A 16,276-nucleotide genomic window follows, 5' to 3' on the forward strand; every position below is an offset into this window, starting at 1 on the left:
AAACACAAATCACATGTCAAATTGAAGCCAAAAACAAGGTTTGAACCAAATCTCTGAGAAAGTTTTTCTTTGCATACATAATAGTTACTGCCATGTAGGGTATATTTTTACTTGAGTGCATTTTTTTTCGAACTTTTACTCTATTACATTGTGTAATTAGATAGTTTTTGTACTTTTACACTTTATGAACTGCAGATTCAAAACAAGTTACCGTAAAAGTCTAGATGGCTTGTGTGTTATTGTCAAATGTGATGAAATGTCAGTGTTTCACAACTAAAAGGTGCAGTTTTGGAGATCAGGGCCATTTGTTATGTCATCATGTGAAGTTGTCGTGAGCTCTTTACTGAAAAAAAAAAGTATTTACAAACCTGCTGTAACGTTAAAGAAGATTATTTCTGCCATGGCCTTCTTTCTCTTCTTTTAACTCTAGAAAAGCTGCAAAGCTCAATATATTATGAAGCCCGGAATTCATGATTTTAAGTTCAGGTTAAGAACCCAGGAGCTCCCTAAAAAAGAATTTTTCTTATCAGTTCATTGTCGTTGCAGACAGTGGACAGTGTGGACAGCATATACAATTAGTAAAGTTGTCTTTAAGGTATGTAACATTTACTTGTACATGAGTAACCCTGTTTGGGAGCATTTTCAGGTCTCTACAACACAGTAGGGATGAGCCTGTGAAGGCTTTTATTTTGAAAATCTGCCACCAATCTTCGCTGTATAAAAGTGAACTTGATGAGTTCCTGAGCAAAACAGTCACCGAGCTCCTAACAGTGAGCAGCCAGGTGGGTGCGCGTGATTTCACAGCAGTAGCTGAAAAATAAACCATTAAAAGTTTATTCATGAACGGAGAACAGCCTCAACTGGGACATGGGGGGGATTTCCATGTTATATAAGAGCAAAGGAAACATCTGGTTGTCTATTTATAACCTCTGATCTCATCTAAATCCGCTTTAAAGGAAAACCAATGTCTGATGCAGAGAGCCACAGCTGGCGCTCACTTTTCCTTATGATGCAGTAAATTCATACAGTTTTTCGGTTATTCATTCTCTTCCACACTGCAACCTTCTTTCATTTTTGTAATCCTTGCATTTGTTTTTCTCTGGATGCACGAAGCCTTAGACTAGTCGAAGGTGAAAACAACCATCAGAGTTTCTTTCAAGGTCAAGCTGTGAAAGCCGGGGCGGCTTCGTTGAAGGCGTGCAGTTCTCGCGGCGCACTGTAGGTGGCAGCAGCGGGCGGGTTTTCTGGAGGCGCATCGAAGAAGAAGCTGCTCATCCTAGGCTGCACATGTCTACTGTCTGGCTGTTGAAGAAGACAACAAACCGTTTATCTCTGGAATCACAATGGACGAAGAAGAAACGGTAAACATGGCCTTGGACCTCTGTTTTTGTATATGTTATATATGTTTTGTATTATGTCAGCTATTGTTTTTAGCCCGCAGATTTTCCGCTAACGCTATAAATAAACCTCCCTTCTGCGTGTGATCATGTTCTTATCAGACCCTTTTTTGTTGGGCGTCAGTTGTTGAAATCAGTGGGAAGGAGGTTATATTTTGTTGGGCTCTGCAGCTTCACCAGCGATGAACGCTCTGTGTGGCGGAGGGCAGAGGTCTTCTGTACAGAAACAATTACTAAGTCCATCCCGTTTATGATCATCAGCACGTTTACGTGATGACGTAACAGTAACTTACGCGTCTCTGTGGTGAAACACAAATGACGTTTTTAGTTGAGAGCATAATAGGAAACCTCAGCACATTACAAACTTCATCAACAGTTTAATGAATGAGGGAACGTGTGCGTGCGTGCGCGCATGCGTGTTGGTTTCAGGCGGGTTACGCGGAGCCGTGCGCCCAGTGCGCAGCCGTGGACTGGGGTCTCTCAGAGGAGGGTCGCTTCTTCTGCAAGTCCTGCCACAATGTCATCGAGGTAAACATCAGCTGACCGGAGCAGCTCCACCAAACAAACACACACAAGAACACAAACAACTCAAACAAAAACAACAACAGAGGCGAGACATAGATTTGTTCCTTTTTGACTGGGTGAAGTGGAGACATGGCGAAGTCAAACTACACACGGCGTGAAGGCAGCAGCGTGAAGGCTGCCGAACACTGGCACCAACCTGTAACCAGCAAAGTGAAGCACACTTTGACAGGAACCAAACCTACCTCCTGATCAGAGGGATGACCACTCTACCCCTGCACCGTGGTTGCCCCTATATAGAATATCATAGAAAAGTGTCATCATTTCTATAATACCATTTAAAAAAGCATAGAATACAGATTCAGGGCCCACTGTTTAGTTTTATGTTTAGTTTGACATCGATTGGGGTTTCAGCTCATAAATCCCACAAAACAGGATTTCAAAAATTAGAATACTGTGGATAAATCTGCTCTGTTTTCCCAGAGAAGAGGACAGGGTCATTGGAGGGACAGTTTGGATCTAAAAAAGGTTGTTCATGCCGGAGTTATCAATGCCACGATAGAAACAAAGTCATACCTGACAAGAATACAAATGGTTGTGAAACATTGTGAAGCTCTAGAGCAATCCTCATGTCTGAGTTCATCCTCAGAGAACTGGAACTGATTCATGAGGACTCTTCACGCAGACAAGCCCCCTCCTCCCCTCCATGCTCAGACCGGGCCCTTCCACCACAGAATGTGGTCTCTGGTCAGAACCTCATTATGGAGCCAACACACAATCAAAGGCAGACAGATCCTGTTCATTTCAGGGCCAGTCTGAACACAAATCCAGCTCACCGATCAAACAAAGACACAATCAACCCTTTTAAACCATATTCAGTTTATACATATATGCATGTTCATCCGCTCCTACAGCCTTTGATGTTGTGAAGACTTGATGGCATTAACATTCTCAAATGGCAGCCACAGCAACAAATCTGATTTCCTGCAGAAACCTTGATGGATACTTTGGCTTTTTTCCTGCTATAATTACCAAAATGTCTACCAGTGTTCAGCATTAAAGCTTTGTTGAGTGGCTTTGGGCCTTTACCAGGGCTGGGCTGCCTTACCTTTAGGTACTAACTGGTCAATAACTTGTTCAAACTGACCGTTGAAGAATCCAGAGAGGTTGTGTGCAGTACTGTTGGCTGCCAGCAGGGGGCAGACCGAGTCAGCTTATGTTGATGTTGTGAGTGTTTGATTCAGCCTTCCTCTTTCCAAATGTCCTCAGCGAACCAAAGAGGTGATGGACCTCACCTTCATCCAGGGAGCCAACAGGATCTCCACCCTCGGCAGAAAATCCAAAACCGAGACAGCAGGTCTGAGTCCCTCACATTCTGCTGCAGTTTGTTGTTGTTTATTTGTTGAAATAACTCAAAGTTTACTCACTTCACTTGATTAGGATCTATACATTTCCAGGTTCAGACTTAATCCGACTGAGGTTTACTTTTTTGGCACTGTCCAGCCAGCACAGTGAGATTTGGGTGGACAGATTCTCTGAAGGGAAGTGAGCTGCTGCAGCATCCATTTCTGCTGCAGGTCCCACTGAAGCAGCCCCCTTGCTCCTTTGTGCGTGTGCAGAGGCTGTGCACGGCTGTCTGATCCATCCATGCAGAATCCTGCCCCCGTCGGGGAGCCCACCTCCTCCTGTGGAGCAGCACTCCGCTGTCTTCTCGACCCTCTGCTGGCACATTTCTCCATCTGATCACACTTTGCATCTGTAGGAGACTACAGATGCAAAGTAGCACCACTGCTCTAATCCGGTATATTTACATGTATGACTCTGAATAGATGTATGTTAACTATCAAATGAACAAACCTGATCATAGCAACCCAGGAGGGAAGGGTTAGTATCATTTAACCACCTTGAGGTTGTGACTGACGCTGTCATGGGGTCAGCTGTGGAGCCATGCTGCCACCCACCTCCTCACCAGCTCCTCTGGCTGTGAGCACTGCCTCCAGTCCTCTTTTCCATTAGGAGTGCATCTTAAATCATTCCTTCTTGTTTCTAAAGGTCTCCGTGGTGCATTAAAGCGTGTTTTGGTTTGTCTTCCTCCAGCATCCTCTGATCTTCAGGCTCCTCCATGAATCCTTGTTGCTTCTAAACTCTGGAACTCTCATTCAGACATTTGCTTCGTTTCCAGTTTTAGATCTTTGAAAATGCTTTTGGGTTCCTCTCAGTTTGATGGCAGTGCCCATCTGAAACGTTTGTGTTTCTTTGTCTCACACGTGTTCTGTGTCGTTCAGGTGGCCGTCACACATGGATGGTCTGTGAAGGTTTCCAGTTCATCCTGATGAACCAGGCGGATGCCCTGCTTAGGCTGGGAGTCCATCCTCACTTCAAGGTCTGAATCTGTCCGTATTGATCTGCCATCGATGCCTGAGCCCGTCTGATCAGTGTGTGGCTCGCCGCTTTAGGACGGCGTGCTGCGTCAGCTGTGGAGGCTCTACTTGCAGAAGAGCCGGCAGGCTTACTGCGTCAACCGAGTTAGGAGCGCCAAGTTCAGAGTGGTCAGTTTCAGTCTGTGACTCACCTTCCTTTGAAAATCTGTGCTGAGATAATCATATACATGATTTCAATGAGTACTAACACGGATGTTTATTTATTCATATGCTCTCCATGCTTTTTCATAACTGGAGGGATATCAGTTTAGTCTGAATTTTTAGATCCACTCAAATGCAGGAACAAACATAAATGTCTTCAGAGGAAGAGTGATGATGACTGCAGCAGCCTTCTGTTCTGTCCCCCCCCCCCCCCAGGGAGACGCAGACTCGGATTCAGACAGCGCAGCCGAGGCGTCTGTGGCATCAGCCAGCGGGACGGATGGAGAGTCAAATCCCTGCAGCAGCCCCAGCTCTAAAGGAGGTATGTTTGACTCCCCCAGCAGGAGCAGCTGGGGTCAGCCATGAAGTCTTTGGTCACTGGACTATGGAGACGCCAGACCTCAGATCTCTGCCGTCTGGGGGACTACAGGGGGGTCTGACTTTGAAATGAGTGAATTATTATTATTATCTAATTATTGAATTAGACTACTGACAGAAAGTTGGAGATATTACTAATAACTAAAAATTAATGAGAAAAAAACATTTTCATTAGGTTAATATTACCCCTAAAATGAGGACAATAATAAAAATAGCCCCAAATAACAGAAATGTCAATAGTGGGTATTTGCAGCATTTGCATCAACAGCAGCTTGACAGTGACGTCTCCTCACCAACCTCATGGTGTTGGTCTGAACCAATCTTCCATAAGTGCTGCATGTAGTTCTGCAGCTCACTTGGGGGTGGGATACCATCATCCAGTCTGCTTCAGCTGGTCCCAGACGTTCTCTATGGGTTTCAGGTCAAGGGTCATTGCTGGTCATACCACATGAGCTACTCCCACTTCCTGAAGTCCTGCTGTGACAGTACTGGTACCATGTGATAGGGTGTAATCATCCATGAACAGAAAGCTGGGGGTGTTCTGGTGGAATTGGGGGATGAGAATGGTTCTATGATGTCTCTGAGGTTAGAACATTCAGTGACTGGGTCATTTACAATAACCAAATCAGTTTGACCCTGACTGGTGATACCTGTCCAGACTGTTACACCTCCTTCCCCAAAGCCAACCCTGAGGACCTTTGACCTCGGCGTATCGCTCACCACGTCTCTGTGTATATCACATCCACTGAGTTTGTTGTTTTTTTCACAATATCCATGACGTATTGTGAGTATTGTATGTTGAAATGTAGCCTAATCCCTCAGGCAGTGACTGGTCTGGATCAGCGGACAGCCTCTGTTACCTGACTCCCCGTCAGAGGCGGAGCCATAGACTCCTGAGCCTGAAGAAGACTCTGGCCCTGATCCACTTGGCCTTGGTCTGGAGCCGGGAGGCGCTGACTCTCAGCGACCTGCTTGGGTAATCTGCTCCTCCAAACCAGGCGTTGGACTGCTGGATGTTGGGCTGATCCTGTGTTTGCTCTCAGACTGGTGAACTGTGGAAGCGTCCCGTATGTGAAGGCCCATGAGCAGCTCCCAGAGCAGATGAAGCTGTTCGGCAAAGATGCTCTTCTGTTTACTGCAGAGGTAACGACCTGGAGTGAGTGAGCTGCTGACCTCTGCCCTGTGTTCTCCTGTTTGTTGACGATGTGGTGAACTGTCTCTGCAGACGGTACCGTCTCACCGCTCGCTGCATAAGGAGGCTCAGGATCTGCTTCTGTTCCTGCAACTTCCAGCGTTTCCTCCCATCAGCCAGCAGACTCTGCTCCACCCGGGGCCACTGAGCCTGCGCTACCTGATCGATGCAAACCTGCCCGGTAACAGCTTCCTCCGTCCCAGCTGACAGACAGACATGCATGCTGCGCGGGCTGAGCGGCTCCTTCCTGTCTGCAGGTGAGCTGCACAGGTGGGTCTGCAGAGTGGCGGAGCTCGCAGGTTTGTTCCATGAAAGCCGCCAGACGTTCCACCCCGAGTCCCAGCCCACCCTGCCCCGGTACGACCTGCAGGCGGCAGCGCTCATTATCGTCACCATGAAGCTCCTCTTTGGCCTGGACGACCACACCGAATGGTAACCCCCCCTGCCCTGCCCTCCCCACCCCCCTACATCCATTCCACAGACAGGTCGTCTCACTGCGGTTCTCCTGGTTTCAGGGAGCTGTCCAACAACGCCAGGTCCACAGACGGAGAGGGTCCGTGAGTGCCCCCTGTGTGTGAGTCCTCTTGGTGGGGGCTCTTCAAGCTCATGCTTTCTCTCTGACAGGGGCCCAGTTTAACCTGCGAAGGTGGTACAAACTGATGCAGACCGCTCTGAACCGAGCTCAGCAGAGGAGGGACCAGGACACAGCCAGGTGAGGTTGTTCCTCGGTTCCAGTTTGTCGGACTCCTGCAGATCCTTCAGGTCACTTCTGGCAATATTTTTAAATCTGACTTTTGGGCGCTTTAAATTCTAATAGAATTTTCATAGATATGAGTTTTATTTTTCTAACAAGCTCACTAAAAATGTATATTTCTTTTAATAATAAAGAAAGAAATTGTAGTCCATCATAGCCATTCCATTCATCTGCTTCAACCTCGAACTCAGGGGTTCTCAAAGTGCAGCCCGGGGGCCAATGACAGATACTAAACGAGTAGAAGATCTAGACAGCAACCTCTGGAAAACATCTGGAGGGCCTGGTTAACTATACAAATGACACTTGGTCATTAAAGTTATTAAAAACAACTTTTTCTCTTTATCCATTTTTTCACAGAAATTGGCCCCCAGTCTAATGTCAAGTTCTTAATTTAGCCCTCTGTTACAAAAACTTTGAGATCCCCTGCTCTAACTGAAGGACATATGAGCCTCACAACTGGATTGATCAAGCTGGTGTTTGTGGTCAACAGGTGGCGCTACAGGCCCCATCATTGTTTAGTTTAGGAAAGATTGTTAAGCGGAACAAAACCCCCGAACTACTTCCATTTTCCTAGTGAGAATCAGGTGTCTTTATCATTTAATGTAAAGATCAGAAATGATTGTTCCAGAATTAGTTTGTTACAGTTTTCTGAGGCTGTAAATCATGAACTTGATTTAGGTTTGTCTGGAGGACATCAAGCATCCTCATTCACTGCTTCATCTTCACTGTGTTTTTTTTTTTTTTTTCTCTCTTTTTATCTTCACTGTGTTTTGTCACAGGAGGCAGTGGAGAGCTAAGAAACCCATTTTCATGAGGAAGAAGGAGAAATGGTGGATCATGAAGAAGAAACGTAGGAGTTTGGTGCTGCTTCTAATGTTGCTTGTTGTTTCTGCATCCTTGATGCACTTTGAGCCTCGTTCTGTATGTCCTGCATTTATTCACTGTTACTGAGGAATAGAGGAATGGAAGGTCCTTAAGATTCAAAAAGAAAAATATTCTTCAAGTTTAGATTCCTCATTAAGTAAACTGTACATTTAATTCTTGAACATTTCCAGACTGACAATGTGCAGAGAATATTCAAAATTCAGTCTTCTCTGGCCACAGCTGTTTTCTAATTCCATAACGACTTTCGTCCAGAGGTCTACAGGAGAGATTTCATGCAAAGGAGCTTTGTGTGTCCAATCAGACATTAGCAGATAAGAGTTTAGGAAATGTTTTCCCTCAGGAATGCGTTCAGGATGTCCACAGGAAGCTTACAATCTTTCAGAAGAACTCAGTAGATGTTCAGGAGCTCATCCTGAAGCTGCAAGAAGCCACTTTCATGTCATGTCAGACATTTGCTGCAGGACTTGTACAGAAGAGAAGGCAGAGCATCACATCGTGACATCTAATCACAGCAGAGAAGCTTCCTGTCTGCAGTCAGGGCTGGAGAGTGTCATGGAGGACGTGTTTAATGTGCTGTGATGAGCGTTAAAGGCTAACCTCAGGCTTCTGTGATTTACGGGGAAAACCTGCTGGAGCTTCATTAAAGCTTAAAAGTTGCATTTACTCAAAAAATATCTGCAACCGCGGTTCATGTCTGCATCCAACAGTTTCTCCTCCGTTCATTTATGCATGTTTGATTCAGATTCCCTCCTGACAGTGTGAAAGTAGGAGGAGCTGACCATGGTTCTGATGTCTGCAGGAGTCGCAGAGCAGCTGCAGATTTGCTTTGAGAAGCTTTCCTCTCAGCCTAGTGGCCCTAAAGATGTCACCACCTCCAGCTTCAAGTTCTGTTGGGGGGAACAGAAGGGAGCCGACGGTCCCAGTCTTCACCACACGCTGCTGGATGGAGTGGTGGGGCTCAAAGATGACCTTCTGACCCCCCACCACCACTCATACTGGCATTCGTCGCTCAGACCCTGCAAACCCAGGTAAGACTGACAGAGACCTAGAGGTTTTATTGATGTCAGACCTGCAGGCGGAAAAAGCTGAGAGGCTTTGAGGAGATCTCAGAAATGCTCTTCTGCTGCAGATGCCAAAACCACTTCACGGATTTGAAAAACACGCTGCCGAACTCCTTCGTTTGGCTGCTGGAACTGTTCTGCTTCATTCTGGACGTGAAGCCCAGCTGCCTGTACGAAGAGGTCCTGAGTGTGGAGAGACGGGTGTTTGCGCCCCCCACGGACAGAGCGCGGTTAAGGAACAGGACTGAAACCAGGACCAGACATTCGGCTCAGACCTCTGAAGAAAGTTAAACTCTTCAAGCTTCTTCTCTCATCATCTGCCTCATCATCAGCTGAATGATGTTTAAAAAATGCTGGATGACATGAAATGTAATGTTAGGTGGGGGGTGTCAGTCTGTGGACCGAATTATCTTCCTTAATTTTGTAGAATAAAATCTTTAGTAAACTGTCATTTGTTGTCTGAAGCTCTTTTCATTGTTGCCTCGTGTTTTTGCCTGAAGTTCTTTTGTCAAAACAGACTGACAGATTTCTGTGTTTACAGTTCAGAGGAAGATCCGAGCTCTTCAGTTTCAGATTCACCGCCCTCCTGCAGCTCACAACACTTTTGGTAAATGTTCTAGACGTGTGTTCAGCTAAAACTAGACACCTGGATGGAAATGATTGGGCTTGTCTCTGGCAGAACCCTCAGAACAAGCACACATGAACTGAAATGCAAGAAAAATGTCAAACGGGATGATGGAAATGGAAGGTGGAGCTGAGAAAGTGCTGGTCTCTGTCCAGCTTTGATTCATGTCGCAGATCAGGCAAGGAGAACACAAACTGATGGTTTTCGCGATCAGGGTTATAACAGTTCAACCCACATGGCCCCGTGTGAAAAAGCATCTGCTCACCTACGGTCAAGTATGTTAGATACCTGTAAAGTCTTTCAGTTTTCCCATCGTTGTAGAATTCAGATAAATTGGAGGGTTTTCATTCATGAATGTCTCAGCTGGATCCAGTCAAGGACAGGCACCCATCCTCCATCACTCAGACCCAGCCAAGCAATTTATCGTGGAGGTGGACGCTTCTTAACGGAGCTGGACTCTCTCATTGCCATGGTCAGCCTGCTAAGATGTTACTGTGCATCTACTTTAAAAAAAAAATACTTAACACCAGGGAACAAAACTATGACGTGGGCCACTGGGAACTGCTGGCCACCAAGGAGGTGTCTTCAGAATGGAGTCATGGGCTCGAGGGGTTGGCTCAACCCTTTCTGGTTCTCACCAAGCTGCCCACAGCTCTAGAAACAGCAGTTCAACTCATCACTCACATGTTCTGCCAGTACAGTCTCCTGGAGGGCTTAGTGACGGACAGTGGGTCCCAGTTAACCTCGCAAGTGTAGCATGAAATCTGCAAGGGGTCTAGGCATCAACGTGAGTCTCACCTCCGGCTACCACTCTCAGTCAAATAGCCAAGTGGAACGCCTGAACCAGGAGATCACTTGGTTCTTCCAACTGGAGTCAATCTTGGTTTGGGCTGAATGCGCCCAAAACTCTCTAAAGAAGACGACCATGGGACTCTTGCCATTTCAGTGTGTGCCTGGGGTTCAACCTCCATTCTTTCCCTGGCCAGGGGAACCCACAGAGCTGCCAGCAGTGGACAAATGGTTCAGCCGTTGTGAGGAGATGTGGGAGGCAGCTAATGTTCAGCTCGCCTGACCCAAGAGGACACCGACTGGTGCAGACAGGAAGGTCCCAAACTGGTTCCCAATCAGTGGGTCTGGCTTTCCACCTGAGACCTCCGACTATGGCCTACCCCGCAACAAACTCAGTCCCAGGTACGTGGGTCCATTCCAAATAATGAAACAGATCACCCCAGTTTCCTACTGTCTCCAGTTTCCTCCTGACTATCGCATCTCTCCCACCTTCAACGTCTCTATGCTGAAGCCTGCCAAAGGACCTACGGATGGGGGGTCACAGCCTGAGCCCTCTGACGTTGGCATGCCTCCCTTGATGGTGTATAGTGAGGCAGCCTATCAAGTCAGGGAAATCCTAGATTCCAAGCGCTGAGGGATTCGCTGTGATATCTGGTGGATTGGGAGGGGTACAGCCCAGAGGAACGCTCCTGGGTTGCCGCTGATGACATCCAAGACCAGTCCATAAAGACTAAGAACAGAACTGGTGACAAAGGGCACCCTGCCAGAGTCCAACATGGACCTGTACAAGGTCTGACTTACAGCTGGTTATGCCAACCAAGCTCCTTTTCTGGTCATACATAGACTGGACAGCCCTCAGTAAGGCTCTCCGAACCCCATACTTCCAGAGCACCCTCTACAGTACACCATGGGGGTACCCGGTCAAACACCTTCTCCAAATTTAAAAAACACATATGGACAGAAGGAGCAAACTCCCACAAAATCTCCAGCCCCCTAAAAAGACTGTAGAGCTGGTCCAAGATGGAAACCGGACTGTTGTTTGAATGTGATTCCCCAGTAGTTGGAACGTACCCTCCAGTCCCCAGTCTACCTTCTTCAAAAGGGGAACCATCACCCCTGTCTCCCAGTCCAGTGGTACAGTTCCCAACTGCCAATACTGCAGAGACGTGTCAGCCAAGAAACTACCAGAGCAACCAGAGACTTAAGGTACTCAGGGTGGACCTCATCCCCTCCTGATGCTTTGCCACCATGGAGTTCATAGACTACCTCGGTGACTTCCGCATTGGTGATGGACAGCCCCACCTCAGCCTCTGCTTTCTCAAGAAGAGGTGTGTCAGCAGGATTGAGAAGATCCTGGAAATATTCCTTCCGCTGCCCGACAATGTCCCCAATCAAGTCAACAGTTCCACATCTGCACTCGAAACGATGCCTGGAGAAATCCGTTTTCCCCTTGTGAGGTGCAAGAGGTTTGTTAGAATCTTTTTGAGGCTAATCAATGGTCTTTTTCCATGGCCTAACCCAACTCCTCCCTGGACAGAGTTTTTGCCTCTGTAACAGCCCGGGCCATAGCCCACTTAGACTGCCATTACACGTCAGCTACTTCTGTAGTGCCACAATACAGCCAGATTTGGTACAGAAGTCCAACAACAGAACACCACTTGGGTTCAGATCACGGAGGCCACTCCTTCGAACCACGCCCCTCCAGGTGCCACTGTGGTTGCTCATGTGAGCATTTTAGTCAGAGGTACTCCCCACTGCTGTTCGGCCCGTTAGCTAAAACAAAAGTCAGAGACCTATCTCCCACCCAAGCGCAAAGGGACATGACCCTCTTGTCCACTGGGGTAAACTCCAACACCTGACAGCTGAGCTGGGGGTTCACAAGTAAGCCCACACCAGCCGGCTGCCTCTCACCTTGCGCATCTTCAGAATGGTAGAAAATCCAACCCCATTTGAGGTACTGTTTCAGAGCCCAGGCAGTGTGTGGAATTTAGCCCACCTATATCTAGCCAGTACGTCTTAAACTTTTGCACAAACTCAGGCTCCTTCCCTCTCAGAGAGATGACATTCCATGTCCTAAAAGCCAAGTTCCCTGACCGGGATTTGGGCCGCCCCGAGGTACCCACCTTCAGCTGCCACCCAAGCCACATTGCACTGGCCCCTTTAGAGCTCTCCTGCTCATGGTGGGCCCACAGGAGAGAGATTTCATGTCGTTTCTTTGGGCCAGAGCATGATCACCTGGTTGCCCCTACCCCAGGCCTGGCTCCAGTGCAGGGCCCTGGTGATGCCAATCCAGTTGACATAACAGAGTCTAAATTTTGAGGCTCAAACAGGACGTGCTCTTTGTCTGGCTTTGTCTGGCTTGTCACCCAGGACCTCAAGCTCTCAAACCCCTTCACCATATATATATATACAGATCAATGGTAATGGGGCAATTACCATTACAATAGTGACCAATTAACACCTCTCAACACATGAGAGACAGACATCAGACAAGAACAATGAAGTCCCCCGTTGGAGCGCTTTCCAGTACCCTTCCGAGAGACACCAAGAACAAACAAGGTCTGCGTCAGATGAGCACCCTGATGCAAAGTGGGCTACTGAAACAAGACGTAAATGGACAAAATTTCTTAGCTGTTCCTAGTGCTGCGCTTTTCTGGACTGAGAGGTGTGAGGTCTTTCCAGGGATCTACTGTAACCACTCCTCCAGCTTGTGGGTTACTGCCCCGAGTCCTTCAATTACCACCATCCTTTCTCCAGTTCCTCTCTGGGTCCCTGGTATTTCTCCAGTTTCTCGTGTTCCTTTTTCCTGATGTTCCCATCGCTTGGCACTGCCACATCCACCACAATGGCTTTCCTCTGTTCTTTATCCACCACTACAATGTCTGGTTGGTTCGCCATTACCATCCTGTCAGTCTGCATCTGGACTAAAGACAGGATCTTTGCCCTCTCATTCTCTTCCATATTTGGAGGTGTTTCCCATTTTGACCTTGGGGTTTTCAGTCCGTACTCTGCACACATGTTCCTGCATATTATTCCAGCCTCTTGATTGTGGCACTCTATGTATGCTTTCCCTGCCAGCATCTTCCCCCCTGCAGTTATGTGCTGGATTGTTTCCGGCACCTCTTTCCACCTTGGGTCTTGTCTGGTGTGGTAGATCTACACCTTGGGTCTTGTCTGGTGTGGTAGATCTACACCTTGGGTCTTGTCTGGTGTGGTAGATCTACACCCTGGGTCTTGTCTGGTGTGGTAGATCTGAGCCTCTATCGCTCTGGTGCTCAGGGCTTGTTCATGAGCTGCCAGGATGAGTGCTTCAGTGCTGTCCTGTAGGCCGGCCTTTCTACCCATTGACAGGACTTCTTGATATCAGCCACTTCAGTTATGGTCTGGTGGTACATCCCATGCAGGGGTTTGCCCTCCCATGATGATCTGTCCTCCAACACAGTATCCTCTGCTCTCCATTGCCTGAGACACTCACTGAGCACACTGTCAGTTAGGGCTTTGAGCTTGATGTGTTCATGGATCTTGGATGTTTCATCGTAGATATTGGCTTCCATGCTCACTAGTCCTCGGCCTCCTTCCTTGCGGCTAGCATACAGTCTCAAGGTGCTGGATTTGGGATGGAACCGTCCATGTAGGGTGGGGAGCTTTTGTGTCTTAACATCTGTGGTCTATATCTTTTCCTTTGGCCATTTTATCATTCCTACAGGGTATCTGATAACTGGCAGTGCGTAGCTGTTTATTGCCCGGGTTTTGTTTTTCCCGTAGAGCTTGCTTCTCAGGACTTGCCGTACTCGTTGGAGGTATTTACCTGTTGCTGCTTTATTTGTTGTCTGCTCCAGGTTGCCATGTGACTGCGGAAATGCAAGGTACTTGTAACTGTCCTCAATGTCTGCTATTGTTCCTCCTGGCAGTGAGACCCCTCCTGTGTGAACCACCTTGCCTCTCTTTGTCACCATCCGGCTACATTTCTCGAGCCCGAATGTCAGTACTGTAGATCCTGGTGGTGTGGATCAGGGAGTCAATGTCATGCTTGCTCTTGTGAAAGTGGCTTCCCATTGGCTTCAAGGGTGGTTTTCCACAGCTTCATCGAGTTTCCTATGAAGGCTTGTAGAGTCCTGTTGATGTTGTACAACTTCAAGCATTCAGTGATCCACGTGTGTGGCATTGAGTCATAGACTTTCTTGTAATCAATCCAGGCTGTGCACAGGTTTATGTGTTGTCACCCGCAGTCTTGAGCGACTGTTCTGTCGACCAGGAGTTGGTGTTTGGTTTGGCTCCTCTGCAGTCTCTACCAATGCTCTTCTGTGTGTTGCTCATGTTTTGATCCATATGCCCATTTATCTTGGTTGCAATGATGCCTGAGATGAGCTTCCATGTTGTGGAGAAACAGGTTTTTGGCTGGTAGTTGGATGGGACTGCAACCTTTGAGGGATCCTTCTGGATAAGGATCGTTCACCCTTCCGTTAGCCATTCAAGGTGAGTCCCATCTCTTAGCAGCTGGTTCATTCGTGCTGCCAGGCGCTCATGGAGTGCAGTCAGTTTCTTTAGCCAGTAGGCATGTATCATGTCAGGACCCGGTGCTGTCCAGTTCTTCGTACCTGAGATGTCTGCCACAGTGATGGTTACTGGATTCTGTTCAGGGAGGTCGCTATCTTCTTTTCTCAATGCCCAACAGTCATTGGGCATTGCTGTTATGTGCTGTCTCTTTCTCCCATATACTTTTCCAGTATTGTTCAGTTTACAGCCTTTGTCACCCAGGACCTGACAGGGTCTGCTCTGCTGTTATGACCCTGCCACTGAGCGTACACTTTCACATGTTGAGTTGCGAACAGCCTGTTTATCCATCTGGCTTCATTGTCTCTTGTGTACTTCGTTAGGGGACTGCTAAAGGCTAGGAGCCTTTGTTTGGCAGTTTCCAGTGCTTCAGGTATGGGCATCTGGCTGTATCTCTTAGGTACTTGCTTTTTCATTGTACCGCTTTGGGCCTCTGTCAGCTGGCTAACATCCCTCCGAGTTGCCCTGATTTTGCCCTCTAACCGTTGTTTCCATGGCAGTATTGTTTTCTCCCATGGTTGCTCTTATAGCCAAGCAGATCCCAAAGATCACTGTTGCTGAGGTGTAAACCAGTTAATTGGTTTCAGTGATTTTTGTGGTAGGGATTGTCCTTAATTCTTCATTCACAGTTTCCAGGAAACTTTCAGGTGGTACGTCACTCAAGCGTTTTATTTGGTGTCGGGGTTGCCTGGTGTTCATTCTAGGCATGATCTTGTCTTTCAGGTCAGTTGCTGCCTCGCTCAGCGCATCTGTGGTTGTTGGGGCTGTGTACCCAAGCTCAGGGTGGGAGTGTGGTATAATTGAAGTGGTAGGGGTGTGGATGTAGCATATATATCGTGGACTAGTGATCAGAAAAATCAGAAAATCAGGAACGGTTCAATGAGAGAGGAGGCAGAGACTGTAAGATTTGCTTTGAAAAAATATTTTGTAATAATTTGGAAAAAAACAGACATAACATGAAATACTATGCAAATACGGAAAGCACAAATCCAGGAAATTACAGTATTCAATTATTTACAAACAATAGTCCTTTTAGTGATCCAGTGTATCCGAATCAGCTCATGCATCGTCCATACAACCCAGACTGAGATTGATAAATCCAGAGGCAGGTGTCCAGTGAAGGGGAGTGATTGAAGTTTATGAAAATGTCACTGGGTCGTAGAATTAATGCATATGCAAAAAGGAAATGGGTCTGTAGGCTACAGGAGCCTCCTACCAGCCCGGACTGAGCAATAGGATGAAGGAAGTTCCTAGGTAGGCTCCAATGCTTGGTCCCTTTTCTGGTTCGGGCTTAGCTCGCCATCTATATATGGCCGATTTCGTCAAAATGTGTCAAATACGCGGCTTATTTGCAGCGGGTTTAAACTGGTAGTTGGCTCCTCGCAGCGTCATAATCCGGCTCTCCTGTCATCTAATGCGATAGCTTCCGGGGTAGCGGCTTATAAAGCTAACTAATTGGTTGGTCGCGGTCACATGACCCAAGGCACGCAAGGTACGTAGTATACACGCAACAGGTGGGGAAAAAAAATACAATGGC

At 47.3% G+C, this 16,276-nt stretch overlaps 1 protein-coding gene across 2 annotated transcripts; it reads left to right on the forward strand.

Annotated features, from left to right (window-relative positions):
* The first annotated feature begins 1,046 nt into the window (after window positions 1-1,046).
* Window positions 1,047-9,222, forward strand: taf1b (TATA box binding protein (Tbp)-associated factor, RNA polymerase I, B). Of its 2 annotated transcripts, XM_023953180.2 has the most exons (15): window positions 1,047-1,361; window positions 1,827-1,925; window positions 3,189-3,276; window positions 4,205-4,302; window positions 4,376-4,468; window positions 4,718-4,823; window positions 5,702-5,855; window positions 5,923-6,022; window positions 6,105-6,252; window positions 6,329-6,503; window positions 6,587-6,624; window positions 6,696-6,783; window positions 7,605-7,675; window positions 8,510-8,738; window positions 8,840-9,222. In XM_023953180.2, exons 1-15 carry the CDS (start codon window positions 1,344-1,346, stop codon window positions 9,060-9,062), a joined length of 1,728 nt encoding a protein of 575 aa, XP_023808948.1. In that variant the 5' UTR covers window positions 1,047-1,343; the 3' UTR covers window positions 9,063-9,222. The 2 variants fall into 2 exon arrangements, 1 of the variants encoding a protein (XP_023808948.1); XR_013654186.1 differs by lacking the exon at window positions 7,605-7,675.
* Window positions 9,223-16,276: the final 7,054 nt, after the last annotated feature.

Source organism: Oryzias latipes, chromosome 24, assembly GCF_053564925.1.
Source record: "Oryzias latipes strain Hd-rR chromosome 24, Olatipes_Hd-rR_3.1".
Lineage (NCBI taxonomy): Eukaryota > Metazoa > Chordata > Actinopteri > Beloniformes > Adrianichthyidae > Oryzias > Oryzias latipes.

Bases quoted from the DNA above. Each gene is read 5' to 3' on its own strand.
- taf1b (XM_023953180.2), top strand. The intron at 6,504-6,586 runs GTAACCCCCCCT...TCCTGGTTTCAG, and splicing joins CTGGACGACCACACCGAATG to GGAGCTGTCCAACAACGCCA. The intron at 8,739-8,839 runs GTAAGACTGACA...CTTCTGCTGCAG, and splicing joins CTCAGACCCTGCAAACCCAG to ATGCCAAAACCACTTCACGG.